This window comes from Neospora caninum, chromosome Ia (genome assembly GCF_000208865.1).
Source record: "Neospora caninum Liverpool complete genome, chromosome Ia".
NCBI lineage: Eukaryota > Apicomplexa > Conoidasida > Eucoccidiorida > Sarcocystidae > Neospora > Neospora caninum.
The window spans coordinates 286,441-314,030 of NC_018385.1; the positions used below are offsets into that span (position 1 = coordinate 286,441).

Here is a 27,590-nt window from a genome sequence, read left to right on the forward strand (position 1 = left end):
CCACATACGTCTACATATATATATATATATATGAGCCAATATGGGTGTATGAATATATATGCTTGTGTATCTGCACGGAGAGAGAAGGGGAGAAGAACTAGATGGCTTGAGTTATGTATTCGTCGACTTAACTTGGATAACGGTAGAGATGTTCAGGCTTCAAAACCCATCGACAGGGCTCAAGGCAAAAGATGAAGATCCCATCCCAGAGGTGCCAAGGAAGAGCACAGGAAAGAGTGCCGAAGGCAGACGGTGAATTGTTGTCAGGTGGAGAGTTTGTTTTTGGGGGGTTCGACGTTGGGCACACCGCTCCGCTGTTGAGAAGGAGAGAGTGCTTCGACGCAATGAAAGACAGAGAGTGAGGAAAGAGAGTCAGCGGGCACGAATGTACACGACTTCTGCGAGGTAACAACGTACCGCCAATTCGATTTTCGCACAGCTCCAGCCTTGCCCAATTCACATTACGCTTTTTTCGACAGGACGCTCTCAAAGTTGAGGAGAATGTTCCCGCTAAGTGCAGCCCCCAGCACGCGCTAAGGCGGCGGTAGGCGGGTTTGTCACGCCGTGAAGATGGCAAAAACCTGAGCGACAATGGGAAGAATTCCTCCCACTAGTTCCGAGGTGAACGCGCGGCACCACGAGCACAACAAGACCGTACAGCGGCCAAGCAGAGAAGATCGACCTGCCGGTTTCGTCGACAGTGCTTGAACTCTAACCATTTGCGCGGAGTGAATGGTTAGATGAAGGAAGGCTGCGCTGTATGTACAGCTGGTCTTCCTGCTCCGTGCTCACCAAGTTTGTAACCAGAAATTGTTTTCCTCGAGGTCTACAAGATAATTTTTTTCTGTTGCTCGGGGAGCGACCGGCCTGTGCTGGTCGCTCTTCCAATTCCATGTGAGTCTACTTGGTCGCGAACATTATAGGCGAATCACAATGTCGCATTTTGGCTTTTTCTTGTCAAACTCTTCGTCGAAACGTGTGGCACTGCGTGATTCGGCAGTTCGCGGTGCTGGGCGGTTCTGTTTTCCCCGTTTTCTGCCGTTCCGGTTTCTGCTGGTGGGTTCGTCTGCCTCGTTCGCCGGTCGCTGCACTTCCCGCCGGGGCCAAATGTGTGGGGGGAGTCGAGCCCGCGGAGAAAAGAAGCTGCAAAACGGTGCAAAGTTATCCGTTATGAGAGGTGTTATTTCTTTCAGAAGTCTATGAGGACCCACTGTGTAGGTTCGGGAAGGTTTCGTTCTTTTGCTGTTTCACGCGTGGTCACTTCCAGAACGCCTTGCACGGGAAACACCACGCGACAGATAGACTGTCTTCCAGGAAAAGGTTGCCTTCAGCCCAGGTTCCGGATGAACTTTAGCGCTGGCGGCAGCAAGGAGACGAACGACACGCGCAGCCCCGAAGTTATATCAGCTTACGGAAAACCGCGAAAACGCTGCTTAAAGGGGACAGTAGAACGCGACTGTTAGCCGAGTATTTAGTCAAGGTGGTGTCAGTGTGAACCCCGACGCGAGCAAAGGGGGCCCGTTGGGGTTTCTTGTGTTCACTCGAAAGAAGAGACGATAGATCCTCCATTAAGGCCAAGGAGGGGGAATGGAAACAGCGAGAAGATGGATTGGACAGAAAGTGTTCGTCCTGTGGTCTAACTCGTTTATACTTATTTTCGCGGGTCATTCTGTCTGCGGAGATTCGCCGCGGCTCGAGGACAAACCACGAGGCAAGATGGAGAGAGACTTTCTCACCGAAAGTCGCACCATTCGACGTGGGCACAACCTCACACATACGAGTCGACAAGCCAGCAGTTCTCCTCCTTACTGAAGCCGCGCAGCAGATGGGGGAAGGGACGTGGTCGGATGCATGCATTATGGCGTGGAATCGCGGTTGTGAATGCCTAGATTTAACCGCTTTATTCAGTTTCTGCTTCGCGTGCTGGACTCCCTGGGAGTTTCCCGCGCCACATCCGGGTCGCGTTGCTTTGGTTGTTGTTTCTCTGGCGAAGTGGCATCGACAGTCCACAGTCCCTGCCTCGTTCTTCGTCGCTTGGTTCTCTAAGGCTGGTGTAACGTTAGGGTCACAACCGCTGGACTGCCGCGTAAACTTCGCTGGACACGGGTGACCCTGGCACGCGTGAACAGATATCGAGCATCTTGCTAGACTGTATACCTCTTTCATAAACTTCAAAAAGCGGGATATCGTGCTGGGTTTCATTACGAACTGAGGTGCAGTAGGTGGTCCGCGTACAAATGTGTGCCTTTGTCCTTAGACTACCCGCCAGCGGCTTCTGGCGCGGTGGTCTCAAGCGGCGGAAAAGAGCCAGTCAGCTCGGCACCAACCGCCGGAACGGGTTTTGGTTTCAGTATATATCTGCAGGACGCGGACCTTTCTAGCGCAGCCTCTTCCTCTCTTCTCTTCGTTCGCCACGACGATACAGTGCGACTCCGTTGATGGCCAAAGGTCGTGTCGATCGTTCGGCTCTCATTCCCGCATGCCGGTTGCTACGACGCAAAAGGGGTGACCCCCCGAGTGCACGAAACAGCGCGCGTGTACCGGTGTCGCTCGATATGACGGCGTTCTTTCGCCTTTTCCTCGGTGAAGTTGAAATTGCAGGCTAACCCGTGCAGAGGCCGTGCACTCTTCTCTGATTTTCAGTCCATAGCGACTTTAGTTCACTAGGTATTATTTCAGGCGGCACACGCCGCAGAAGAGTACTCGACTGCGGTGTAAGTACGGCTGGTGCTGCTGGGCCTGATTCGCGCAGCTGGCTGCCCCCCGCTGTCGCCCAGCTATTCTTTTCATCGATGCTGTTCTGGTGCCGCCTTCTTGTTTCATTTTCTCTGTTTCATTCAATGCATCTGCACTCGTGCAGAACAGCAGCTGCGAATTGTGGTGAAGTTCACGTTGATCCGTGTACGTCTTTTGGCCTGCGGGAAACGACGTGACCATTTCGATGCGCGACTGCTCTGGCTGCAGATGATTGAAAAAACCGGCAAACCTGAGCCTTTCCGTTCCGTCAGAGGGCCCCGACCTGGGATTTCCGTTTGATTTCCGGACGGACTGGAAAAATTGTTTTGCCGCCTGCAGCCACGCGCTGCCGAACTTTCAGGTTTCATTCAAACTCTGCGTGTCTGCCGTGGTTCCTCCTTTTCGGTTTCCGTCGCCTTTCACTCCCCGTTTTCCGTCTGCGACAGACATCATCTTTTCTTCGTCTCTCCCGGCATCGCAGCTCCCGCTCTCCCTCGTGCGGCTCACATTCCACGGTTTTTCCCGTCTCGCTTCCCCCGACTCGGCCCCCCCGCCCCTCGCTGCGTCCACGATGGCGGGCGCGGCCTCTTCCGACGCGTCAGCGTCCTGCTCACTTGGACCATCCTGCCCAGTCTCTCGGTCCTCTTCTTCCGCTTCTTGCCCCGACCTGTCCGCATCTCCATCCTCATCCTCCTGTTGCCCCTCCTCGCCGTCTGCGTCAAAATGTGCTGGGCCCCATTCCGCGCACAAGTGCGTCGTTGCCGCTGCCTTGTCGACTGTCTTGGCTACACCGCCGCTCCTCTTTCCTTCTCTGAAGCCCGTTGAACTGTCTCCTGACCACGTGTCTACGTCCTTCGCATCTGCTCGACACAAACTCTTTCGTTTCTCTCCCTTCAACTTTTCGCCGCCCCGCTCCGGCCCTCTCTGTCCGATGCGGGTCGTCCACGGGTCGGACTTGCAGCGCGCCTGTGTCTTGCCCCCGTTTGCCTCGAGCGTCGCCTCTGCTCCCGCTGAGGCAGAACATACGGGCGCTGTGTGTCCCTTTAGAGGACACACAGATGGCGACTCTTTTATTGCGAGGCTGAAGGGGCGCGCAGAGCCCACAGAAACCAACGAGCAAACAGAAAAGAAATCGAGCCTCGCCGCGGAACTCCACGCAGAGCCCATCAACCCCCGCAACATGATGCCCGACATCTCCAACGAGCCGCACCAAGACGGAGACGATCTGACGCTCTCGACCAAAAGACGACTTTCCACCATTCCCAAGACAGGAGAAGATGCCAGTGAGAGCGCGAAACATGCCGAACCCCCGGCAGGCCTGCTCGCCTGTGTCTGTACACCGCCCCGTGTGCCTTTTATAGCTTCCACACACTCTCAGAAAATACGACATATACATATATATGCCCACTACTCTGTATGAAGATGACTGTGTACATATGCATATACATATGTTTGTATTTCCTTATGTAAGTACAGTTTTAACTGTGCGGCGCTGATTTGCAGTTGATTTGATTTCGTGAGAGGACGAGGCGTGAGGGAGGACTGTAGACTTCGCCTGCCTTTTCGCGTGTTGTCTGCGTGTCCGGCTGCGTCCAGCGTGGGTGTATCCGTCGCCTCTGCAGTTTCACCGCGCAATGAAGAAAAAGAACAAAGAACCCCCTCCCGCTGATGCCATGGAAACCACCGTCTACGTGCATGACGTAGTCAACGAAAGAACTTGGAAAAACATTCTCCACTGGGAGAACTCATTTCACAAGTGAGTCTCACTATATATATATATATATGCATACACATTTGTATGTAGGCTTTTATCTTCTCATACGTGCATGAATATATATATATATATATATATATATTTGGCTACATCGGAGGGGATGCATGCATGTGTATCTCGTGTATTTGCTCATCTTCGCCGTGTCTTGACATATGCAGGGTGTGGTGCCTGGAGAGTCTCTGGGCAGGAAAAGTGATCGGGGAAGAGCTGAAAACAATTTGGCAACGAAACTCGAGGGTTTCTTCTCGCAGTTGGCAAAAGGCGGAAAAATCTCGCGTCTCCTGTTCTCTCTCTTCCATTTCTTCCGCAGGGACTGTGAGAAGCCGACTCTGAGTCGCTTTGTGGGCCGATCCTCCGACTATACGCCGACGGCGCGACTTCGCCAGTACTTCTCCTAGTACGTGTTTCTCTTTCACCACTGTCTCTTCCCGGTGTGAATGCTTTGTTTCCCGGCGGAGAATGCCTCTGAGCTTCCACACCCAGTCTCTGTGTCTAGTGCGGTCGTCCTCGGGATCCCAGAAATATCCGTCTCAATCAACCCGTTGTGTGCACATTCCTAACCTTGCGCGTGTATAGAGAGCAGAGTGTTCAGTCTGCCAGGCTTTGGAAGGAATCAATCGCGCATGCGAGAGAGACGCAAATAGGGTGGATGCGTCCTATGCGAGGCGCCAGTTGTCTCACGGGCGTTCGCCTGGGCGTCTCTGGAGCAGAGCACGAATCTGTTTTCGAAACAAATGCAGGCGACTGAATATACAACCCTACCACTTTAGGCAATCGTGTTTGCCTTCAAACAGACGGCCGTCTCCGTTCTTAAATATCTGTGTATATGTAGAGATGAGTAGAGGGAGATCCAGAAAGCTGGGTTTGCGGCGAGGCGCAAGCGAACAGATCTACAGAGGTGTACCTTGGGCGTGGCATGGACACGTACAGAGAGTGATCGATGATTCGGGAGGCCGACGTGGATTTCCGAGATGTACAGATACGCGTAGAGAGAAGTGCCTCGAGTGTGCAGAAAGCAGCGTTTCACACACATTTTTCCTAGACGGCCGTTGAGTTGAGAAACGTAGATCTTCGCGTTTGCTCCGTCGCGGTGTCTCCAGCACCGAGGGGGGTTGGAGCCTCTCGCACCCTCTGCAAACGTGTGCGGCTTCACCTAGCACACGCGAGGCTCTTCGCTTTTCCCACGTTTTCCCCCTTTCTGTTTCCTGTTTCTCTGTCCAGTATGGGCCTCCCTTTCGATCGCCACGACTGGTATATCGACCGGTGTGGAGAGACAGTGCGGTACGTGGTGGACTACTACGATGACCCCCAGGCCAGCGACAACATCCAGGCAAGTCTCTCGGTCCTCGCCACATTCCAAGGCGGCAAGTCCAACGAACAGAAAGTATTTCCTCTCAGCTTTATGTCTCGTCTCGCCTTTCTCTTCATTTCACTCATGCAGTCTGTGTCCCGCTTTGTATCTCCGGCTCTTCTCCGAGGCAGTGTGCTTGGACGACTGCGGGCCCGAAACTGCAGAGAAGAGGCGCTTCGTGTCGGCTCGCGTCAGGCACGAGAGTCTCGGCATGTAAAAACAGGAACGCGCATCTAAATTTTTTTGAAGGGCGATTTGTCGCGGTTTTTGCGGATGCGATGTGCACGGAGCTTCTATTTATGCCTGCTGTTCTCTCTGTAGTGCGGACAGCACGGTTTCCTCTTTTTTTAGGGGATTGTTTTGGCTGTGAGAAACGCGGCTCTTTCTCTGCCTTCCTTCATCTCCTTTTTTCAGGTCTTCATCGACGCGCGCCCCGCCTGGTTCGACTCGTGGCAGAACTTCTCCGATAATGTGCGCCGAGTCTTTTCTTCGATTTTTGCGTAACGCCCCCGCTTGTTTCCTCTCGTGTCTCGATTTTCGAGAGTTCGCCAATACTTGGAGATCGCGTGGCTCTTTTCTGGCGCAGAAGGCCAGCGCGGGAGCGAGGCAGTGACACAGACAAGAACAGAGGCGACTGTCATAGAGAAAAAAGAGATAAGGAACTTGGAAGGCAAAACACAAGGGAGAGGGAGAACCCCCGTAGAGAAAGTGTGTACGGCAACCAGAAGAGGGGGGAGGCCTGCGCGAGAGATCGCGACGGCGAAACTGAGAAGACGAGAAGAGATGGAAAAGAAACGAGGGTGGTGAAGCCGACGTGTCTTGGGAGAGCCTGGTAGAGAACAGATGTCAGAAAGTCCAACGCGGTGAGACACCCGAGAGTGTGTCGATGGACCCCGCAGATATGGAAGTTGCCAGAAAGGCACAGCATTCCGGAAGCTAGAGCTGTTGTGGAACATCTTGGAAAAGCATAGGAGCGTTTTTCGAAGCGAGCAGAGAATTCGTTCGTTCTGGTTTCTCTTTTTGTATGTGCTCTGCTGTTGCTCGTGGGGCGCGGCGCACTTGGCGTTTTGCCGCCCGAAAACGCTCCTTCGACGCTTGTCCGTTGTGTGAAACTCTCTCCTCCGGCGCGAAAAAACGGCACCGAGACTCATCTGGAGGATTCTGTCCACAAGCAAACAGCGGGGGCGAGGCGTCGGTACACCATCACTCACCGCGACATTCGCCGGGATCAGCGATTTTTTCACCTTCCGGGGTCTCAGTCTCGCATCCACCTCCGTGCACAACTCAACGCGTGCATATATCTGCGCGTAGGCAGGTATCCATACGTTGCTGTAGACAGGTGTACCCTAGCAGATCGATAGAGAGAAATTCACGGTCACGCATACGTATATCGACACAGCGAGGTGCGGCTGGCAAAAACAAATAACACGGTCACTTCGTAAGGGAGAGAGGAAAAGAGAAAGAAGAAGAGGAGAAACGGGAAAAAGACACGGCTGAAGGCAAGACAGAGAAGCGAGCGCAAGGACGAGAAACTTGAAAAGACACACGGTAGTTTTTGCGGAAAGGTGAACGAAAGAACGTTGTGAAGCTGGTGACGGCAGAACTCTGACGGGTCACACCGCCATCAATGACCACGTGAGAGGAGGCGTGGCATTCGGGTTTCTTCTCGGTTCTTCGCTTTTGTCCTGTATGTTCCAATACTGAGAACGAGTAACGGGATGGCGATTTCCCGCAGTGCCCAAGGCATTGCGTCTTCAAGTCTTCCTTTCCCCCTCTATTCACACGTTCCTAAGAGCGATGTTCTCAGGCACCCTACTCACTTCCGGTCCGTCTGTCGCTGTCTCTTTCCTTGCCGTCTTTCTTGGCGCCCCAGGAGACTTTCTGCACTGTTCACTGACCTTGAACCGATGCCTCGCACATCACCAGCAGCTTTGCTTTCTTCTCCTTCGCCTCACCCCTCGTCCTTCTTTCGATTCCCATCTTCTCTCTCTGGGGCGGGCAGTGCGTACCTTCGCGACCCTCACGCGGAGGTCCGTCCGGATCTGTCCTGTCGCCTTCCTCTCGCCTACGGCCGCGCCGCTCTGTCTCCCTCTCGCGCGCCTTGCGCGTGTCTCCGGCGCAGTCTCGTTCTTCCTTGGCCTCGGCTGACGGCCTCAAAATCAGGCAACGATTGTGGTTGGCTCTCCCGGTTTCTCTCTATCTCGATAGTGCACCCCCACGCGGATCAACGGTTCCTGGTACCACGTGGCGACTACGTACAAGAGGCCAGCGACTGAGAGCGTCACGGCGCCGCACCCGAGGGCGACCGAGAGGATCTTCGTTTCCGATTTCTTGCGCGCCTTCTTTGCCGCCTCGAGTTGCGAAAAGGCGGTGAAGCCGCGGCCGTCGGCCTCGCTGGCCATGCGCTTCGCCGCGAGGAGGCGCTCGGGGGCCCGAGAAAAAAAGAGCCGCCACGCGATTCGCGCGAGCGCAGAAGATTTCCGCCGCGTTAACACAGAAAGAAAGAGCGCATGCTGAAGCCGACGAAACAGAGACAAAGCTGGCGGGGCGGAAGCGGCAGACGGAGAGGGGGTGGGCAGTGTGCGAGTCGCGGGAGACTTCTCGAGGGTTTTGTGGTAAACAAAGTGATCGCTGAGGCGTTGCGTGCGCGTCCCGCTCGCAGCTACCCTTGTTGCGGCAAAAGACGCAAAGACAGAGGGGCGTTCGGATGAGCCCAGCCGTCGGTGAGAGAGAGAAACCGCACGAAGCGCGACAGCGGTAGACGGTGGCGGCGCAGAAGCCAGCAAGGGTGCGAGAAAGGGAGACACGAGAGCGGCGGAGAGAGGAACGGAGCCGTACAGAGGAGCGGGGGAAGACGAAAAAAGTCGTGAAGGGAGGGCGGGAAGGCCGCAAACGCGGAGAAGGGGGGACGCCATTTCGAAACAGACGCGACGGAGACGCAGCAGAGGAAATTCTGCTTCCTTCCCCTGCGAGAGAAGGACGCAGCGGCGACCGCCGCCCTGTGGGTGTCAGTACACTGCAGGCGCCGCAGCTCGATGAAGGAAGAATTTTGCCGAGGGTAGACGCGGGCGAATGCGTCCAGTGGAGAGTCGGGAAGAAGTGAACAGGAACAACGGCTAAGAAAACGGTGTGACTGGGTGAGACAGAAGGGGAAGAAAACCAAGAAGACGAAGGAAAGATCTCACACTGTGGCGGCGCCGCCACTGGCGCCTGGTCTCGACTGTGTTGCAACACTGTCTTCTTTGCGGCGTTGCAGTTTCTGTCTCTGTCTTTCGACGTCTCTCAGGACACCTTCGTAGCGCCGTTGGGTCTCCTTCTCCTTCGCGTGGAGCACAACTGCAACAAGACAGGAAAGCCGACACACCAGCAACAATCCGAGTATGGAGCGAAAGATGCGGACGGAAACGAAAGATGCAAATATCGCGCAAAAGCGCTGTCTGTGACGAATTGGTGGACCGACATTTTCTCTCTCTCCACCCGAGCCGAAGGGAAGGGTCACCGCAATTCGTGCACAGCTTGCGACAGTGAAACTGTCATCTTTCCTGCTTCGTTGCAGTCTCAGGTGCCGAGCGGCGAGTTTTGAACGCGTAAACGCGGGATATCGGCGGAAACTGAAAGGCGTAAGGCCCGATTTCTGTTACCATACACCGAGTGTTCGGCATGCTCACATGTACACATGCCGACGCAGAAGACTGACGAGAGTAAAATGAAGATGCTGCCACGGGGCAGGAACCCCTTCCCTTTCATCTTCTTCGGGAACTCGAAGGCGTTGCAGAGGTGCTACGTTCGCTGGAAATATTTTGTCTTTCACGCCCCGGGAGCCTGGAGACGAGTCCCTCTGCTCGTCGGTCGGGGGACGGCGGCCCGATCGGGGCGCGATTTGGCAGCGAAAGGAATCGAGACACTGGAGACGCAGGGGCGGACGGCATCGCGAATGTGGACGACAGAGGAGACCAGTCAAAGAAGCGAATGTCATCTAAAGTGGTTGAGCGGGAAAGTTGCGATTTTTCACCTGAGGAAAAAGGACGCGCTTCCTGATTCGCTCTTTCTGCAGCCCCTAGCTGGAATCGGACAAGCGACTTCTCACGCGGACAGTCGCCCGGCAAAGGAGTCAAGTATGTCGCGGCCGGGGTCAGTGCCCGAACAAAGCTGCCATCAAGACGAAGTAGTTGGTATGCGCGACCAAGATGCACTTTTCGTAACTAAAGTTCTTTCCTCGCGTACAGGAGCATTTCACTATCCTAAACAGGGTGTGTTTCTGGAACAATGAGACTCTCCGAAAACGCGTGTCTCTGTTCCCGGACACGATACGCTGCTGGCGTACCAAACATTATTTGCTGAAACTTCAGAGAGAACAACAGGCGTTTCTTGGTTACTAACTTTACAGCCGCTGTCCCCGGACACCTCCAAGGGATACTGGCGTACTAGCCGGATAACCTAAACACCAGCCATCCACTGTTTACTACGCTGCCGACTCGGCTACTGTACACGATGTGAGCTAATCCAGGCTGCATCTCTACGCCATCATTGTGGATCTCCGCAGCAACTGGAAAAGGGAGAACCCAGAAGTACCAGCATGGGCCGAGGCGGGTGTCCGTGTAGTCCTCAAGAGGACGACGACCGACCGTGACGGTAGCCGGATCTCGAGCGGCTCATCGAACTGCATTCGAAGCTGCAGTGAAAACGCAGCGCTGCGTGTCACCGAGGAGCGTGGCTGACTTCGGCTTCAAACCCAGGCGCGTCAGGGGCCTCGTTGCATGGGTTGTGAAGTTACAAGCTAAATTACAGCTACTTTGTGGGCTACTTAGAATCCCTGCAGAGTTCGAATTGTCTTTTCTCCCCGTCAGTGAGGAGTAGTTCCATGTGAGAGCCTCCGTTTACCGCCACGGGACGACGCCGAGACCTCCACAAGAGAAAGGGCTCCTTTCAAACACCCCTCACAAAATCAATCGCTTCTTCAGCGAGGTCGTCAGTTCGAGACGGAAGGTCACCGCCTAATACTTTGGCGTTCCTTCGCGCGGAGAAGACTAATAGTCTGTGTCGTGCATAGCCAGATTTGCGTGTTAACGCAGGAAAACAGCCGGGGAACAAACGTGGACTGGTTAGCCTGCAATGAAGTCGCAACAGAATCGTCCTAGCGAAGTTCACCCAGGTGCGTCTTCTCGTTGGAAAAGTGACTCATTTGCAAACCCTTCATTCTGCGGTTACCTTGAAACAAACAGCGTCCACAGCGGACCAAAATGGGTGACCGCTCTGGGCTGTTTGCGCTGCCTCGCTGTACGTAAGCGTAGAAGCGTTTGAATACCAATTACTCTGCCGGCTGCACACTGCGCAGTCGCGTTCCTTCTCAGAAATCCAAGCCTGTGCTCTCGATCGCAGGTGCTGCAGTGACGAGAAATCGAATGCCTTTGCATTCGGGGCACTACGAAGGTCTCAACCCGAGCACCGCGACAAACCGTCGAGCAGAGCCAACTAGCCTGACAGCACGACCGGATGACACGAAACAGGAGCTGTTGCCAGGCATTGTTCTCAGCATGAACCGCATGAACTTATTACAGCGGCTTCTCCAAGTCTGTGGTGCACGAGATTTCGCACCTTGACGTCGTCAACCCAGTCTTCCCCGAGCCTTTGTTTTGTGACAGAAGCGGTCACACCCGAACGGGACGCCGTCCCTACCGTGATTCTGTGCGAAACAGAATTATGCTCTCAGCGATTACTGCCGTCCAAATTTCAGCACAACCATTTTTTTTACGCTGTGCTGTCCCGTCCAGTCGTGTCCCAGAATAAGATGACTTTCTTCCATGGGAGGTTTTTGTCGTAGCCGTACGGAATTGTCGGTTTCTCCTGAACGGAAGTAGATCCCGTCTCATTTGTGCCTGGTATGCCGTATCGTCGTGTTCCGCATCTGCAGTTTCCAAGATGAGTTTTTCAGAGAACGTCCCCCACGCTTTAGTGGTTACAGCGCACCAGTCTCTCCCTCCACTGCAACCTGAGGCGCCGCCTGCAGTCCAGCGTATTCAGAGAGTGCCATCATTTGTCGCGCTAGAAAAGATTGCTCAGATACAAAACAAAACGCCTTTCGGCCTCTCGCGTTGGGTCCTTCTCGGTATCTATCTGTTATATGCGTTTCTAGCCGGGCCGTGCTACTGGAACTGGACAGCCTTTGCCGATATATTTTTCCTACGTGGTGAGTATGTATGGGACTGCGAGCCGAATACACTTGATCCGACAAAAGGTATTCAGCAACCAAAGTGTGATACCCAAGATGTGTCAGTTCAGCGGCTTTTCACGATTACCGTGGCATGCGATTTCTCTTTTTCGTGCCTCGCTGGGTTTCTCCTCGATTATGCGGGTCCGCGTCTTACAGGCGTGACCGGGACTACAATCCTTCTTCTGGCGTGGTGTCTTCTGGGAGCAGCAGATGAAACACACCCCACGCTAATTCCAGGAGTTATTTTGTGGGGGCTGAGCTTCTCAGCGGCCTTCTTTCCATGCTTGTCCGTTTCCAACCTCTTCCCCACTTCCCGCAACACAGTAATCGGGTTGCTTGGGGCATTTCGCACCTTGTCTAATGCCACTCCCCTGATACTGCGAAGCATAGCCATGAACAACCCTACACTGGCGCCACGTTTGTTTTATGGATACGGTGGGTTGTGTATTGGAGTTTGCGTTATTATCGCCACCCTCTTGTTCCCGACGCGTCAGTGGCAAGTTCTTCCCTCCCTAGCAAAAGCTGCTGGATTGGTGCCGACCGATGCTCGAACAGGGGAGGGCGTTACACCGACAAGTCCCAGCGAGGCCGATGCTGTGCGCGGTGACAGGGGAAATGTAGAACTCATAGGGGGCGGTCGGGGTTTTTCTCGGTCGCTTTCAACGTTCAGAACCATCACACTGATGGCCGGGGGGGATCGGGATGAGGACCAGACGCATATCGACCTTTTAGAAGCGGCGGTGCTGCGGCAAGACACTCTGGTGACGATGCAACGTGGCACAACAGCAGCCATGGTGTCCCGACGAGCAGACTGGCAGGCATTCCTCCAGGAAGCGTGTTCTATTGTCTTTATTCCTCTGTGTGTATATGAAGCCCTCATGCTGCTGTCAAACAGCTTCTTCTCTTCGGCCGCTCGTCACCTCCTTCCCGCGGCATACGAAGCGAACCAGATCATCCAGATCTTTGCTTTTCTGCCTGCTCCTCTGCTGGGACTCCTTGCAGACAAAACCGGGATTCTTGTTACCATGGCAGTATTGAACGGGGCTGGACTCCTTGCATTCATCCTCGCGATCATCCCGGAGGTGCCCGCCGCTGTGGCATGTCAGTACCTCGCTAGCCTCTGCATAGCAGTCAACAGTTCTTTCATCATCAGCCAGGTTTACTGCTACATCAACCAGAGTTTTCAGGAAGGACATGCGGGCAAGCTCATTGGCCTTGCATGCCTCATTGCGGGGCTTCCTTCTTTGGCAGCCAACGCAATGCTCTCCACCGCTGTAAGTGAAGGGTTTCCCAATATTATGGCTCTTTGCATAGGATTTCTCAGTGTAAACTTTTTTCTCATTGGAGGATTGGCTGCCGCTCGCCGTCAGAGGGCTCAGAGAGTCCTTGCGGAGACCGAAGTCGCCTTCCAACCAGACATGGCAGCAGCGTGACTTTGGTTTCGGTTGCGGAAGTGTTTTTATCGACTTCCTCTAGCTGGTGCGGTCTCTCGATACGTGTCCAAACTCCGTCCCGTTGCCGAGAAACTTCATTTGCTACATCTGAAGTCCGATCGTCGCTCTACTTCGTGTTCGCCATATCTCTCAACCTTGACCGCGAGACAGCTTCCAGATCTGTTCTTCTCTCTTGACGCTGCAGTGCCCGGTCGGCGGCGGCGTAGTAGGCCTTACGGGGTCTCTGGTATACTGGGTCACTGAATTGGAGTTAGACACCCGCTAACTAGACCAGAGAAGCCAAAGCAAAAACTTGAGGCAATCATCTCTACACACGCATGACGGCTGGCACCCAGGGCTTCAACCCTGCTTGCCCGATCACTGAGGTGACCTGCACAAGGACTGGCGCTAATGCTAGCACACACTAGCACACATGGGCACGACGGGATAGCCAAGAACACCTTGGACACAACACGAGCCCCACAAGCGCTTTCAGAAATTATCTACGTTCCACGGGAACCTGTAGACCTGTGTACACGGTTCATATCGCACGAGCCAGATGAATTCTCTTTTTCGATCTTCTGTTTGGCTGGGAATACTCTGTAAGTCCCTGATTATCGAACATAAATCGCAACTCAGGCGCGTTTTTTGGGGCGGTCTATGGTTGCCCGTTTACGCCTGCGTACGCAGTTGATATCGCAACGAAATTGCCGAAGCCAAGGGTCTCTGACGAAGACTCAGGACAGCAGTGCCACATCAGTAAACTCACGAACAGAAGATGGAAGGTATTTTTCAAATTCGGGTCATCAAGAAAAAAGTGAAACACTGGGAAACCGGCGAGTCTGCATTGCCCTTCAGCATAATCAATTAAAAGGTTTGTTCGGCCGTCTTTGTTTACCGGATCGAAGTTCTATTGTGTTAGCAGAGCATAGTTACGATGGTAACTATTGTGGAAATAGAACCAATTGAACACCATGTATTAATATAACGAAGATAATCACGGTAATCTGGGATGTTCTTTGCCTGGAGGTTTGTTACGTTCCGTACAGTTGTAGGTAAAAGGTATGTTAGAGACTTAGACTAGCGTTGGAGCATATTGTTTCATTCGATAGTCCACGCTCAATCTGGCCGTTGTAGCATGCAACATCCTAAATTCCCATCCTGCTGCTACTTCTCTAACTAGATGTTGAACGCTAGCAAATGCACAAGATGCTTCTGAAGTATATCTAAATGCTACTCCAAATAATTACAGGTATCACTCTGGCATTTAGATATGCTTCAGAAGAATCTGCAACACCCAGCGGCCGCTGGCTTAGAGGATTCCGTCGGTCCAACTTGTCCACTCGATTTCGTTGAGCTGCAAGGAATTGACCCCAATTACTCTATAGTGCAAAACGTGTATGGATATTCAGGCTCCTTTCCAGGCAAGTATATTGCCAGGCTGACGGCACGTGTCGGATGGTGAAGATGCGACTCTGCAAAATGGTTATAGCAGACTTTGGAAGTTGCAACGGCCGCTTTGGAAGGGGAGTGGGAGCTTTTCTTCAGTTCAGTAGTGCGGCTCAGCAAAAACTGTTTGCATTCATGCCAAATGTAGTAAGGATCTGGACAGGCCGCTTTCAGTCTTACGTAACATAAAGCGTAGATGAGACTGCATCAGTGACCGTGCCTGGCCACCTTCTGGAGGGAGAGCTAGCTAGTCACCGACCAATCAAGCAAGCGCCTTCCCCTTCAATTTACTGCATTGTAACCATGAGACACACCTGAGTCTGCTGCACGTTGCTGTAGTTACTCTTGGAAGATTATTTTCTTGAACTTGCCTCCTATAAACACGATTGGGAAAGCATACCTGTTCTCTACTCATGGAGGACGCGACGACGACAGTTCATGTACCGCAACGGCGTACGGAAGCTAACGCCATCATCCAGAACACGCGCCAACTGTCCCATGGTTTCATTTCCCGTGTTTGAGAGCAACTGTCGCCCAGTGTTTTTTCTGGTTGAGTGTGTCGCCGGCCACTATCGTTGACTCACCTTATGTATGGGTTTTTGTGTACTCTTTTTTCCCAAGCACAAGATCGATCGACAACACCGCTACGTCGCCCCTACCCGGAATATTTCAATTTTCACACGAGTAGCTCGATTCGGAAGCTCCTTGTGTGCGTTCGAGCTTTCTTGGCTCTAAGTACACTCATATTCCCTCGTCCTGAGGTCCTTACTGAGAGGATGTCTGAATGTTCGGTACTGATAGGGCTTTCTGAAGGGCCCAAGAGAAGGCGACGAACCAGATTTGACGTTTCAAATGTCTCTTCGGAACCGTATTCGATGCGCAATCCAGTGTGGCTTGGAAAGGATTAAACCATTGCCCTCTCTTCAAACTAGGAGAGTGGGGACGCGTCGAGGAAGGTCCCTTTTCTTGCATTTTGGTTTTTGTGTATCAGCGTCAAATCATTCTCTACTTTGGGATGCCGAAAAGTCTACACGATGCGACAACTGGTCACTTTTCAAAAGGGCTCCCTGCGTTTAGCTTGTCATTTCGTGTTTCGTCTGACACTCAATCGCATCCACCAGATTTTAAACTGTTCATTGAGTATCCTGCCTGGACCCTCACAGACTGTCGTGATTACGTGAACCTTACGAAAGGGCCGTCCTGAACTTTCTATACAGGATGGCAAGGTGGACATTGCAAGGAGACTCTGATGTCTCCCTAGTTGGCTCGAGAGTTGTTTCCAGTTTGCAATGCGAGACGTTGTCAATAGTACAAAATAAAACTCCCCTGCGTCTCTCCCGTGAATGTCTGCTGTGCATCTTTTGCGTATACGCATTCCTGACTGGGCCATTTTACTTCAACTGGGCTCCAGTTTCCTACGTTTTTCTCGCGGCAGGTTTCTTCCGTGGTGCATGCGACTCCGGTGAGCTAGATTATTCGAAACCAGCGGACGAGCCCAAATGCCAAGACGAGGAAATCGCAGTCCACGAATTTTTCATTATTAGTATGATGTGTGACATGTGCTTCTCGTTGCTCGCTGGCTTGTTGTTGGACTCTGTAGGGCCCAAGGTAACCGCTGTGATAGGATCTACAACGCTTGCGGTCTCGTGGTTTCTCAGCGGAGCATCCAAGCACTTACAAAAATCTGGTGCGGCAACCATCGTTATGAGCGCGAGCCTGTCCGCGGCCTTCCTACCCTGTCTTAGCATTGCCAATCTCTTCCCCAACGCACGCAACAGTGTGATTGGCCTGCTAACGTTTTTTCGCTATTTGTCTGGCACGGTACCACTTGTTTTGAAGACTGTTTTCTTTGAGTCCGACTCAGTGGAGGATACTCGCTCTGTCGCCTATACTTACGGGACGTTGTGCATCGGTTCGTGTGTGTTCATGGCAGCTTGCTTCTTCCCTTACCAGAAATGGCAGCGTGTACGGGCCCTTGAATATCCCAGGGATATCGAGACTCCGGGTGCCGCAGAGGATCTGCCGCCATCTGGTATCCCCACCGAGACACCAGATGCCAGGAACAGTTCCGACACCGAAGTCACTACCAGACGTAGAGGAAGCATCGTCAAATGGTGTCACAATAGTATACGTAGATGCTTAAGTGCACCATCTCATAGTGTAGACTCCCTCGACGCGGCCAACCTGAGATGCGACATCCTTCAAACTATAGAGCGGGGAACCACAGAGGCCAGGCTGCTTTCCTGGAATGACTGGAGGGCATTTTTTCTCGATGCATCGTCCTCTGTATTTATTTTTCTGTGCTTGTTTGAGGCATTGTTACTTATTAGCGAAAGCTTCTTCAAAGCGGCCGGAAGGCGAATCATCCCTCAAGCATACGAAACAAGTGAAGCGATCAATATTTTGGCCGCTTTCCCAGTTCCTCTTATAGGATTCCTTGCGGACAAACGAGGAATAATCGCATCTATGTGCATAGTTAACGTATTTGTGTTGCTCGCATTCATTGTCTCCATCATTCCCCAATTCCCCGCCATTTCCGTATGCCAATATCTTGCATCTATTACTATGGCTGTAGCCGCTCCTTTTTTTGTTACCCAGATCTACTGCTACATTCTGCAAAGTTTCCAGGAAGCGCATATGGGAAAACTCATCGGCTTGGCATCGTTCATTGCGGGGCTTCCAATGGTTGCAGCAATTTTCATGGTGCGAGCTGGATTCCAGAAGGGATTCTTCGACATGGTGATTATCTGCATTTCGTTGCTTGGTGCGAGTTTGTTTCTTCTCGGTGTCATAGTGATTCTCCGCATGCGAAGAGCAGCGAAGGTCCTCGCAAAACTGCGTCAGGAGAGATCCTTGCAGGAGTTACCTCCAATTTGACATTGTTGTGAAGTTTGCGGATAATACGAGTCCATGGGCAACACAAGCAGAAGGGCGTCGAAGTGCTGAGGGGAATGTGATCTGAACACGATGTGCTTTTTTCCCGTTGTAGCTCGTCGTATCGCCTGGCGACTCCGTCCCTTATCTCTCGTGTGATTTGGACTAGGATGGGATAGCTTGTCGACTGTTTGTAGGCGGTCCTGTCACACATACTGAACGACGAAGTTGGACTAAGGTTTCTGCTGCCTCAGAACAACATCAGTGGTTTTGTTTCGTATTGGGCAACCAAGCGATGTCAGCGTGGTCGGCCTGCGATGCGTTTAAATGTGCCGAGCAACAGGTACAAGGAGAACACTCGCCCTGATGTCCATCCAGCTTTCACTTTCGGGAGCAGCACAAAAACGATGGCCGTACACGTAGCGAGATCCGATGTTGCAGCTCGGCCGACTTGGGTAATTCGGGTCATTCTTTCAACAGATGGTGGGGAATGAAGCGAGCCCGTAGTAAATACAGCCTGTTTGTTATTGTTACCCGCAGGGAAGGCAACGACAGATAAAAAGAGGAACGCATCCCGCAGGCCCATTCCGGTAACCGTGCGATTCAATCCAGTACCCGAATGATCTTGAAAATGAAGACGTGTCGATGTTTCGTGGTGAGATCGAAGCGGCTACAGCAGGGCCATCACTGTGACTGCGCTACTGCGGGTTTTCCCCACTGTCTACGTGTGTACGAAGTGAAACTACCTGGTACGGCATTGGTTGATGGACGGGAAACACTGACAAGGCTGTGCATTGTTCTATTGAAGGATAGTGTACACAGACACTCTCACTATTGTTGTGTTGCTGTATGAACAGAGAGGAAGCCTCTTCCTCTTTGAAGAAAACCACAAATGGACCGGCAACACTCCAAGAAAAAAGACGAGGTCTCCTATGCAGGTGTGGTACGTGACCAACGTGCTAAATTTGGCATTTTGGAGTGTATCTGTCGCGTAGCTGCAGTAAGCGTAACCTGGAGCTCTCGTGCAACAGGTATGTTTTCTAGCTGAGACGTGCGACAAGCCTCATCGTCTTCCAAAGAACGCTTCCCTACTCTGCCGTTCCCGCACGCAACGAGATTACGAGCATCTTGTCTCTCCACAGGTGGCCCATAATGGCCTCACTTTTGTCATCTACACAGCGGTAGTATTTTTTTACTGAAACTCAAAAGCATCGATGGGAAACTAACGATACCTCCGTATGGAAATCGCTTGCTGGCAAGTCATTAGGTGAATCCGCCCGCCAACAAGTGAACCCACGTCCCCAAACAATGAAGTTAGCTTTCCTTCCACGGAAAGTGGGGCATTTCGGAACGTCTCTACACAGATCTCAAACACCGGCAAGTTCGATCTGGGCGGCCCCTGATGGGGCGCCTCGCTCCACAGCCTCCCTGGCTCTCTGGTATTTTCGAAGGTCAGATAAATGCTTGCCAGCAACACACAGCGATGCCGGAATCCAGCACAAGCACGCGCAGCAGCTCCAAAGAATCAAGCAGGCTATGACTGCAAGGATAACATAATGGTATGCTGTGTTTTCAGCCACACACGCCGTCCGTATTGAGTACTTGACACACGCTGTGGCTTCTTGGGGCGGAAGGTACTTTAACTGGGATAAGAATTCTGCTATCACCTTCTGATCATCCAGGAGGGTTTTGTCGAGTGCATAATCGGTTGCCAAACGGTCGAAGCCACACGTCCCCCTGCAACTCACGGGCCATTTCCTGAAATCAAGGATATCGTAATGAGAGTAGTTACACATCTGCCCACGGGTAGCTAGACCTCCGAATACAGATGTCACACGTTTAAAATAATTAGCGCCGTACCCACTGAGGCCTTTCTTGCACGGTTCGAGGGTTTCGTCCAAACGAACAATGGATGATAGTCCTTCTTGCCTTTCGGCTGCCTCGATCGATGTGACTTCCCCTACTCCTGATCGAGATCGATCAGGGAGTAATTCCGGTGAAGCGTCCGACACCGAGTGATATGCAGGATCCGCTGCTATATCTAAGGCTGCGCGGGCTGCGCAAAAAAGAATGTAAATGTAATATCCCCACACCGCAACCGTTAATAATAAAAGAACAGTGTCCAAAGCGAGGTATAGCTGCAATCCAGTTGTATTCTTCGTGGACACTGCCAGAATGCCGATGATTCCGATAAATACGCCGAGCAGCATGGAGACAATAGCGAGATCAACATTCACGGGTGAGAAGGCAAAAATCAAGAGAACCCCCGTGATCACGAGCCACACGATCACCACAGAAATCATGGACCTGACACCAGCTGCGTTTTTCTCAATCTGTTCGCGCGTGGCTTGGAACCCTTGTTCTAGCATTGCCCTATTTCCTTCTCCCGACTGTTGACACGGAATCTCCCAAGGCAAGTGAGTATGGGCAGCCGATTTCGGCTCCGCCGATAGTTGTTTCGCTGTATCGTCGTTAGCAGCCATGGCAGCCATTTCCCCTTTGAGACCGGTTACTGTATGTTCCGGCGGCACGCCGGGCGTGGCCGGCTGCTCTTCGGGAGAAACTGCTATGACCATCTTCTCTAATGTCGCTGGCGCTGTACGCATTCGTGGCCGACAGGACCGTGCTGCTGGGAGTCACTTAACGGGTGGCACAGTTCCAGGGCACGTGCGTCGCTGAGGCTTCTGTGACCACCACCCCTGACAATAAACACTAGGGTGTGGTAGACGAGGGGCACTGAGGACGTACGACACATATCGAGAGAGAGGAAACTGGAAGTGGTGAACAATCACTCCCAGGTCGTCGTAAAACATACAGTCCTGATTTAACTAGCGGGAGAACTAACCGAAAGAAGCATATCAGCAGGCATTCGAAGAGAAAAAGACAACAAATATTGCTCCCCCCCAGGAACTGAACTGAGAGGATAGGCAGCGGTGCAAAGGTGATAGTACGTGACCAGCCGACGCCACCGATTTCTGCTTTTACTGATAGCAGTCTAGTGGAAACAACACTGAACGTCATCTACATACGCGGGGCCTGCGGCTTTCCACGCTAGATCGACACAAAAAAAAATTGGTGCTTGGAGTGTATTGCAGCGGAAATATTAGGGTGGCGTTCTGCCTATTCGAGCTCTGACGCAAAACTGATTCGTGAATTGATGGTGTGCGTCGGCTCGTTGCTCCCACACGAATAGTCACGCGCAGAAAACGTCGAGCGACTAGCCAGGTCTTTCGCATCACCCGGCGCTCCATCATAGTACCGTTCATGGCACTGCAGTCGCTCTAACGTAGCAGTGAACCCGCCACCAGCCACTTTACGAATACAAGTTGGCTGTTTTTGTTCTCTCAGGCGCCGATATACAGCATTCCACCTACACACGGAGTCCGTGTCTTTCCGGGTGGCTTTGTTGTAGCCGGCACTTGAGTTCCGCGTCTCGAACTAGAGTAGAGACCTGACTGAATGGACAATGAAGAGAAAAAGTTGTTCTTTTTCCATCTCTCCTTCTACGATGCCCTTGCAGAGCTGCCTGCGGAAGCGCTACGAGCATAACATAACCATTCCTTTCATTCTTGGTATTTCAGACCAGGAATACAGTACTGCAGGACTTCGAAGATGTGTACCGTCAACGCAGTGAAACGAGCTCTCGCACAGTTACAGAAAGCTGAACTACGGAGCAGCAATATTTCGGAGTGCTAGCACGAAATGTGCAGAGGTCAGAAACCCCACGATTCTAGACCTTCGAAGATATTGCCGCATCACCTGGACGAAAACAAACCAAAATTACGGAATTGATGCCCATCATCCTTACGCAGGCGATTTGCGGCGACAGGGGTCGGCAGAAGAATACCTCTCGCCTTTCTATTACTGCGGCCTAGCAGATGCACGATCCGCAAGCGTACACTACCATGATTTGGGCTTTGAGGCTAGTTTATCTCTGCTTCTAGGTTTCTGAACAATCCGAATGTGCGCAGGCGGTGGCCGTCCTTATGGCGCCTTACGTATCTTGCTTCACCGTCGTGATCTAATAAATCTTTGAACCGTTCGAGTTCAGACAAGCCATTTCAGAGTGGTCTGGGTTCGTTAATGACATGCACTTTCCATTCTTGAATATATAAATGAACGCGGATGATGCCAATTGTTGGTGCTGGTCGCAATTGCTTTCAGCGGGCAGCTGAAACCAAACACTTCACGGTGTAACATGGGGAGTGACCTGCAAGAAATCTTCAGGATCAAGACGAAGTCACGGCTCGTCGCCATGTTTATCAGAATTTTAGGGCAGCCTGGCATGCAGGCAACCATACTGTTTTACTTGCAATAGCCCCGACTTCTAAACCAAGTTATCCACAAACGTTGTCAGTCTAGCGATAACGTTGATAGTGGTTTTTCACCTGGTTCGCAAATTTCCGATATACAGAGAAGCAGGGTTTATGAGATGGTGCCAGGTGGGGGCTTGCCTTTGAATCTACACTAACTGTTACTGTATGCAGCTGTAAAGCGGAATTAATCATGACAGGACATTTTGGTTCGTTAACTGTGACTGTTAGCGTGCTATCAAGGAACATTGCCCGCTTGTGCTCCTCTGGCAACCAACCTAAAGGAGCAATCACTGCACACGGCGACACTATATGATGACAGATCAGCCGCGCAAATAGGTCTGAGACCCCGCAGTTCTCACCCATGTCGGTGTCCATGGACTTCCGCACTACTACTGAACCTCAATCGTTGGGCTACGGCCTAGGGCCTCTCGGCCCGTTAAGTGTATGCGGTTGTTTTCCAATTGTGTGCGCTGAAAGAATAACTTTTCAACTTGTCGCTGCTGTCGTGGAGGTTGAACAGCAAACGACACGGTGCGCCAGGTAAGCGCACTTTCATTTCCTGCCGTGTAGCTGCACAGCTCAATGAACCTGTGCATCGCACCATTTGAACAGTCTCACCATTGAAAGTCGACGTGCGAAAACACAGTCAGAAACAGAAACCATGAAAGACGGTCCTCCCTTCATCATGCCAACTAGCGTAGCCGCTCTGAGAACGGAACGTGGAGCGGGAGTGTGGGCTTCCGTTGAACCACAAGGTAGCGGAGTACTTGACTGTGGATGAGAGAGGGACGGAGCTGTGTGAACCCGCCAACCGGAGACAGCGGCTCGTCGTAAAAACCTCGCAACTACGGGCCATTAGCTTCCGCACACGCTTCTGCTGCTTTGATGTCCCGGACAGCGATATGATGCTTCTTGAGCGCCTTCACATACCCCCTTGTATACTTCAGTGTGTTAGGAAGGCAGCACAAACAGCCACAGCACCCGCACAACAAGAATAGACCAATCACACCAAGAATAACGTATACATAGTACGTGTTCTCTGCCGCACATGCAGTGGTAAGAGAATCAGCATAACATGCAACCCGTTGGTGTGCAGGCAGTTGAGAAAGCTTCTCTGCCCATTGTACGAGGACCTTCACATCTTCTGGTTCAGTCGGTTTCAGCTTGTGCCCGACAGCCAACATATCAAAGCCGCAGGTCTCCTTGCAGCTGTATTCCCACTTTCTGAAGTGCAGAATCTTGTGATGCGAGTAGTTGCACATTTGACCGTAGGATGCCATTGCAAGGAAAGTAGACTGGACGCTATCCATGTAGTCCGATCCCCCATTTTCTATACCGTCCCTGCACTCCTCCAGCAACGCGGCGGTTGCAATGCCGCCAATTAGTGCTCCGATGTTTGGGTCGTCCTTGCCAAGGCTTTCAAAATAGTCCTTGAGGGCCCCCAAGTCTTCCAAATTAGGAAGCTTATTTAGATTGCCAAGATGACTGCCAATATCAAATATGCCTCCACCTCCCTGAGGTATCAGACCACCAGTCGTGTCTTCCACCCAAGTATTGACTTTGTCTTCCCCAGATGCAATCGCTGTGAGTGATGCTCTGTAGAACATGTACGCGTAATATACCCAGGTCGCGAAGAGATACAGAATGAGTATGACACCAAGGACCATGTATAAAATTGATCCTACGCGGTTTTTGCAGCACACGCTTGGGAGACCGAGTACGCCGCTAAGCAGACCCAGCAACACAAAAGTGAGGCTCAGGCAAATGAACATCGGCGCGAAACAGAAAAACAACACTACACCCAAGAAAATGAAGAGAACCGTAACAACGCAAATCATTACGGCCACTTTCTTGACCCGGTGTTGTGCGTCTTCCATAGCTTGCCGTGCCCTTTCTTCGGCCAACCCGCGGTCCACTAAGAACTTGGGGCACCCTGCAGGGGGTGCCGCAGCGTTGACGATAGGTTCAGATTCTTCATCTTTCTTTTCAGTTTCCAAATCTGGTTCAGGTGAGCTTTCAGGCTTCTCTTCCTCATCACCAGCCGTACCAACAGACGGAGGTTGCTCCGTCAATGGCACTTCCTCAACGGCCTCCTCTATGGTTGCCATGATAAACAGGGAACAAGCAATAAATAGGAGAACAACAGCGGTAAGCCGGTACAACCGAAACAAGCACAATATAATCTACACTCGGCTTCCTAGATCGAATTTCTTTTCAAGCGTACAACAAAGAGCTCAAAACGGAGCGACTCGCCGTTCGCCTCCATAGGCGTAAACACAGGGCCCCTCCCCCCCCGCTGCTCGCCCGAATCATGAGCCGTTTCTAGGGTTGTGCACTGCAGTAGAGCAACACCAAGAAGCGACAATCCCAAGGTCACGCATCCCAAACTCGCAATGACGTCCTTGCAAAGCGAAGAACTGAAAGAAACTGTATGGAAGAGCTGCTACAGGGACTCGTTAACAGCTAGCAAAGCTGCAAACATGGTCGCTGACGTCGTGCTAGTCGACTCACGATCCCACGCGGCCATCCCGGGGCACTCGTGCCGGTTCCCGTATTCGCCGCGCTTGCTGCATGCTGCGTCCCGAACGCCGGAAGAGCTGAGCCGGCGAGGGAGAAGTGTATTCCGCTTTGCAGGCAGCACATATTGACTATTAGATGCAGCGACTTACCAGGCGCCATTTTGCAACCAACAGCTGCAGGCGTTTTTCATGGTCTCTCGTTGCCGCCGAAAAGACGCACATATGGAAATAGCGTGCAGGGAACAGTCGCTCCTGCGGTGTGATAGCTTCCTACTCTAACGCGCACTCAAACAAAGAGGGGTCAAGCCTTTCCAACAAACAGAAAAGCGTCCTCCATCTGTATAGGATAAACCGTGTACTCAGCAACAAAACGTTTTGCGCGCTGTTCCCTCGTTAGGTTTTGAAGGGACGAGTTGTGCTGACTCTCGTGTGCACACGATGTACATTGAGTTGACGAAGCGCATTGCATGTATGGTATTGCTAACCCGCTACGCTAAAGTGCCCTGCCGTGGGGTATACTTCTTCGGGCATTTTGCCAATGAAGAAGCCTACAAAGAGTTTGGGTTCATTATTACAGTCACATTTGCTGGGGCGTCTGCGCCCCGGTGATGCCTTATCAACAGCTATGCCGGGTCTCTGTGTTTCGCAGGGTCAGCCTGTAGAAAAAATGACGGACCAGTCCTCTGACTGGACACGATTTGCCATTCCAGCGCGTCCTCTGCAACATCGATCGAGTTCCAGTAGCACACGAAGTATCGGCCGGTGTATTCAAGCGCAAACACCGGTCCAGCTGTTAGACAGGACAACACACTCCCGGGGACGAGAACGCCAATTGAAGCCTACCGGGATCTAGATAGAGAGCTTTTCGAATAGCTCGGGGAAGAATATTCCTCTGTAACTTTTAACAGTGGTGGAGTACAGTCGATGTGCATGAACACAGCGTTGACAAATCCGGCTACCGCTGAGGCCAGATGGAGATGAGACGATATATATATATATATATACATCTATATATATATATATAATATACATATAAAATATATATTGGATCTCGGCGTCTTTATCCAAGCCTTTAAAGACGAGGTAACCACAAAATGAGGTCTATACGAGTAGGGTGATTTGCGTTTCTCGCTTGGAATGTCGCTTCTGCAAGAAGTAGGTGGGCTGGAAAATTGTCGTAAGGGACTGACGGGGAGAGATACGGTTGAAGAGTTGTTCATCCATTCCAGCAAAACCTGAGAAACAGTTCAGGTGATATGAAACGCCAACCCGTGCAGAAAGAAATATGTTGAGTAAGAACGGGACAAGACGACTGGGACACAAATGAGCCACTCGAGGAGAACAGAGAGAGGCCTGGCACGAAAAAGAAAGCAAAAGCGTCGAGGCACCCGTACGGGAGCAACTTCGGGCACAAACGGGATAAAGTGGTAACACAGGGTTTGGAATCCTCTCATGGAGACGCGAGTTCAACATCTGCTCCACGATCGAGAACCAACACGGTACCTCTCGCCAGGCTATTCTTTAAGGAGAGAGTTTACACGGTGGAGGTGAGCGTGAGGGTGTACCGCAGTTACGAGGACACGAGGTTTGCGAATATGATTTTGTACGCGATACAACAATTTTGGGCGTTCACTAGAGAGCCGATGTGGACGTCCTCATGGTAGACTCCTGAGGACAAAGTAGTATTCGATGGAGCCTCTGCACCGGGCACATAGGCGACCAGCCGGAGAAGATGCCTTGGTGGTAGACTGCAGTATTCACGAGCTACACAACCGCCGATGGTTTGGACCGCCCGTCCCGGATCTCACTTCTACCGAGATTGGATAATCGCTTGCTATGCCGGACAAGTGTAGACATCCTACACCAGAACGCAACAAATCCAGGATTTTTTGTATTCTACGGACAATACATACGCTTGGCCTTTTTCGATGAATGAGCTGAAACCTAAACCAGCTTCCTGGGAAGCAAGCGTTATGCTCAGTACCTTTTCCCCTCCCACTGATTCCGAAAAGATCCGGCTTTTTGCGCCATGTTTCACGAACCGGAACACTACTACTATGGAGTGCCTCAAAGCCCTCGATGTGGTGACTACACGGATGAAATAAAATGGGCAATGCAGCCCAGAAAATTTCCCTTTTAGTGATGATGCTTGGAAGTTGCAGTATCGTCCCGCTTGACTTTCCTTCCAGAGTGTGAGGGCAGCGACGACGCCCCACACAACAGTCCAGGGGTTTTGCCCCGCAGGCCTACGAAGCTTCACAGGAAACTATCGGGGCTGCGGCTGACCGATGCGGCGGCCAAGACTGTCTGCCGTCCTTCAGAGCAGACGCTTTGACGAACTCTTCTTCGGCGATGCCGTTTTGCGGGTGTGTAGCTGCTATGCAAAGCACACGAAGGAAACCGATTAACGGCGTCCGCCCCAAACTATGCTGCCTGAAGAGGAGTTTCAGAACGAAGCTGGAAGCAGATGACAAACTTAGTGTGTAGCTCTTTTTCTGCATGCTTACGGATATCCGTTCCTGGTGTATCATTCCTGGTCCGTATCTACGCATATGAAGAGACGCTGATGAGGTGGCCAAGAACGTGAGCGCCTGACAAGAGTGGTGTGTCAACCTCGACCAGAGCTGTCGAGCTCGTGTGCGGCTGTTGCTCATGAGAGTTGACCAGACCCGACATGCTGACACTTTTACTGGAGAAAAGCACTTGCAGAGCTGCTCCTGCAGCGTTGTTGATGATACAGAAACGGTTTTGGAGACGGCGACAAACGCAGCCCCCCTCGAACCAAGGACGACGTAAACCTGCGTCGCAGGTGCGATCCTTCACGCTGCTTCAAAATCGAAATGTATCGCGGCCACGTCTAAGTCATTCCCCATTTCAGGCGCCCCAGCGCTTTCGTGTAACAGCCAGAAGAGTTCCCCATTCACGAA

The 27,590-nt window shown here is 52.0% G+C and overlaps 7 protein-coding genes across 7 annotated transcripts; 3 read left to right on the forward strand and 4 right to left on the reverse strand.

The window, feature by feature from the left end:
* Positions 1-3,307: 3,307 nt before the first annotated feature.
* Positions 3,308-6,365, forward strand: NCLIV_000340 (hypothetical protein; the record flags this gene model as incomplete). Its single annotated transcript, XM_003879522.1, has 5 exons — positions 3,308-4,019; positions 4,333-4,492; positions 4,821-4,907; positions 5,732-5,894; positions 6,276-6,365. 5 exons carry the CDS (start codon positions 3,308-3,310, stop codon positions 6,363-6,365), a joined length of 1,212 nt encoding a protein of 403 aa, XP_003879571.1.
* Positions 6,366-8,020: 1,655 nt separating this feature from the next.
* NCLIV_000350 (conserved hypothetical protein) lies at positions 8,021-8,776 on the reverse strand (the record flags this gene model as incomplete). The annotated part of the gene is made up of 1 exon (XM_003879523.1): positions 8,021-8,776. One exon carries the CDS (start codon positions 8,774-8,776, stop codon positions 8,021-8,023), a length of 756 nt encoding a protein of 251 aa, XP_003879572.1.
* A 266-nt stretch (positions 8,777-9,042) lies between these two features.
* Positions 9,043-9,608, reverse strand: NCLIV_000360 (conserved hypothetical protein; the record flags this gene model as incomplete). The annotated part of the gene is made up of 2 exons (XM_003879524.1): positions 9,043-9,197; positions 9,530-9,608. 2 exons carry the CDS (start codon positions 9,606-9,608, stop codon positions 9,043-9,045), a joined length of 234 nt encoding a protein of 77 aa, XP_003879573.1.
* Positions 9,609-11,780: 2,172 nt separating this feature from the next.
* Positions 11,781-13,505, forward strand: NCLIV_000370 (conserved hypothetical protein; the record flags this gene model as incomplete). The annotated part of the gene is made up of 1 exon (XM_003879525.1): positions 11,781-13,505. The coding sequence occupies one exon, from the start codon at positions 11,781-11,783 to the stop codon at positions 13,503-13,505; it is 1,725 nt and encodes a 574-aa protein (XP_003879574.1).
* Positions 13,506-16,172: 2,667 nt separating this feature from the next.
* On the forward strand, positions 16,173-17,831 carry NCLIV_000380 (potential mitochondrial membrane protein,related; the record flags this gene model as incomplete). The annotated part of the gene is made up of 1 exon (XM_003879526.1): positions 16,173-17,831. One exon carries the CDS (start codon positions 16,173-16,175, stop codon positions 17,829-17,831), a length of 1,659 nt encoding a protein of 552 aa, XP_003879575.1.
* A 1,364-nt stretch (positions 17,832-19,195) lies between these two features.
* Positions 19,196-20,434, reverse strand: NCLIV_000390 (conserved hypothetical protein; the record flags this gene model as incomplete). Its single annotated transcript, XM_003879527.1, has 1 exon — positions 19,196-20,434. The coding sequence occupies one exon, from the start codon at positions 20,432-20,434 to the stop codon at positions 19,196-19,198; it is 1,239 nt and encodes a 412-aa protein (XP_003879576.1).
* Positions 20,435-22,989: 2,555 nt separating this feature from the next.
* Positions 22,990-24,252, reverse strand: NCLIV_000400 (conserved hypothetical protein; the record flags this gene model as incomplete). The annotated part of the gene is made up of 1 exon (XM_003879528.1): positions 22,990-24,252. One exon carries the CDS (start codon positions 24,250-24,252, stop codon positions 22,990-22,992), a length of 1,263 nt encoding a protein of 420 aa, XP_003879577.1.
* Positions 24,253-27,590: the final 3,338 nt, after the last annotated feature.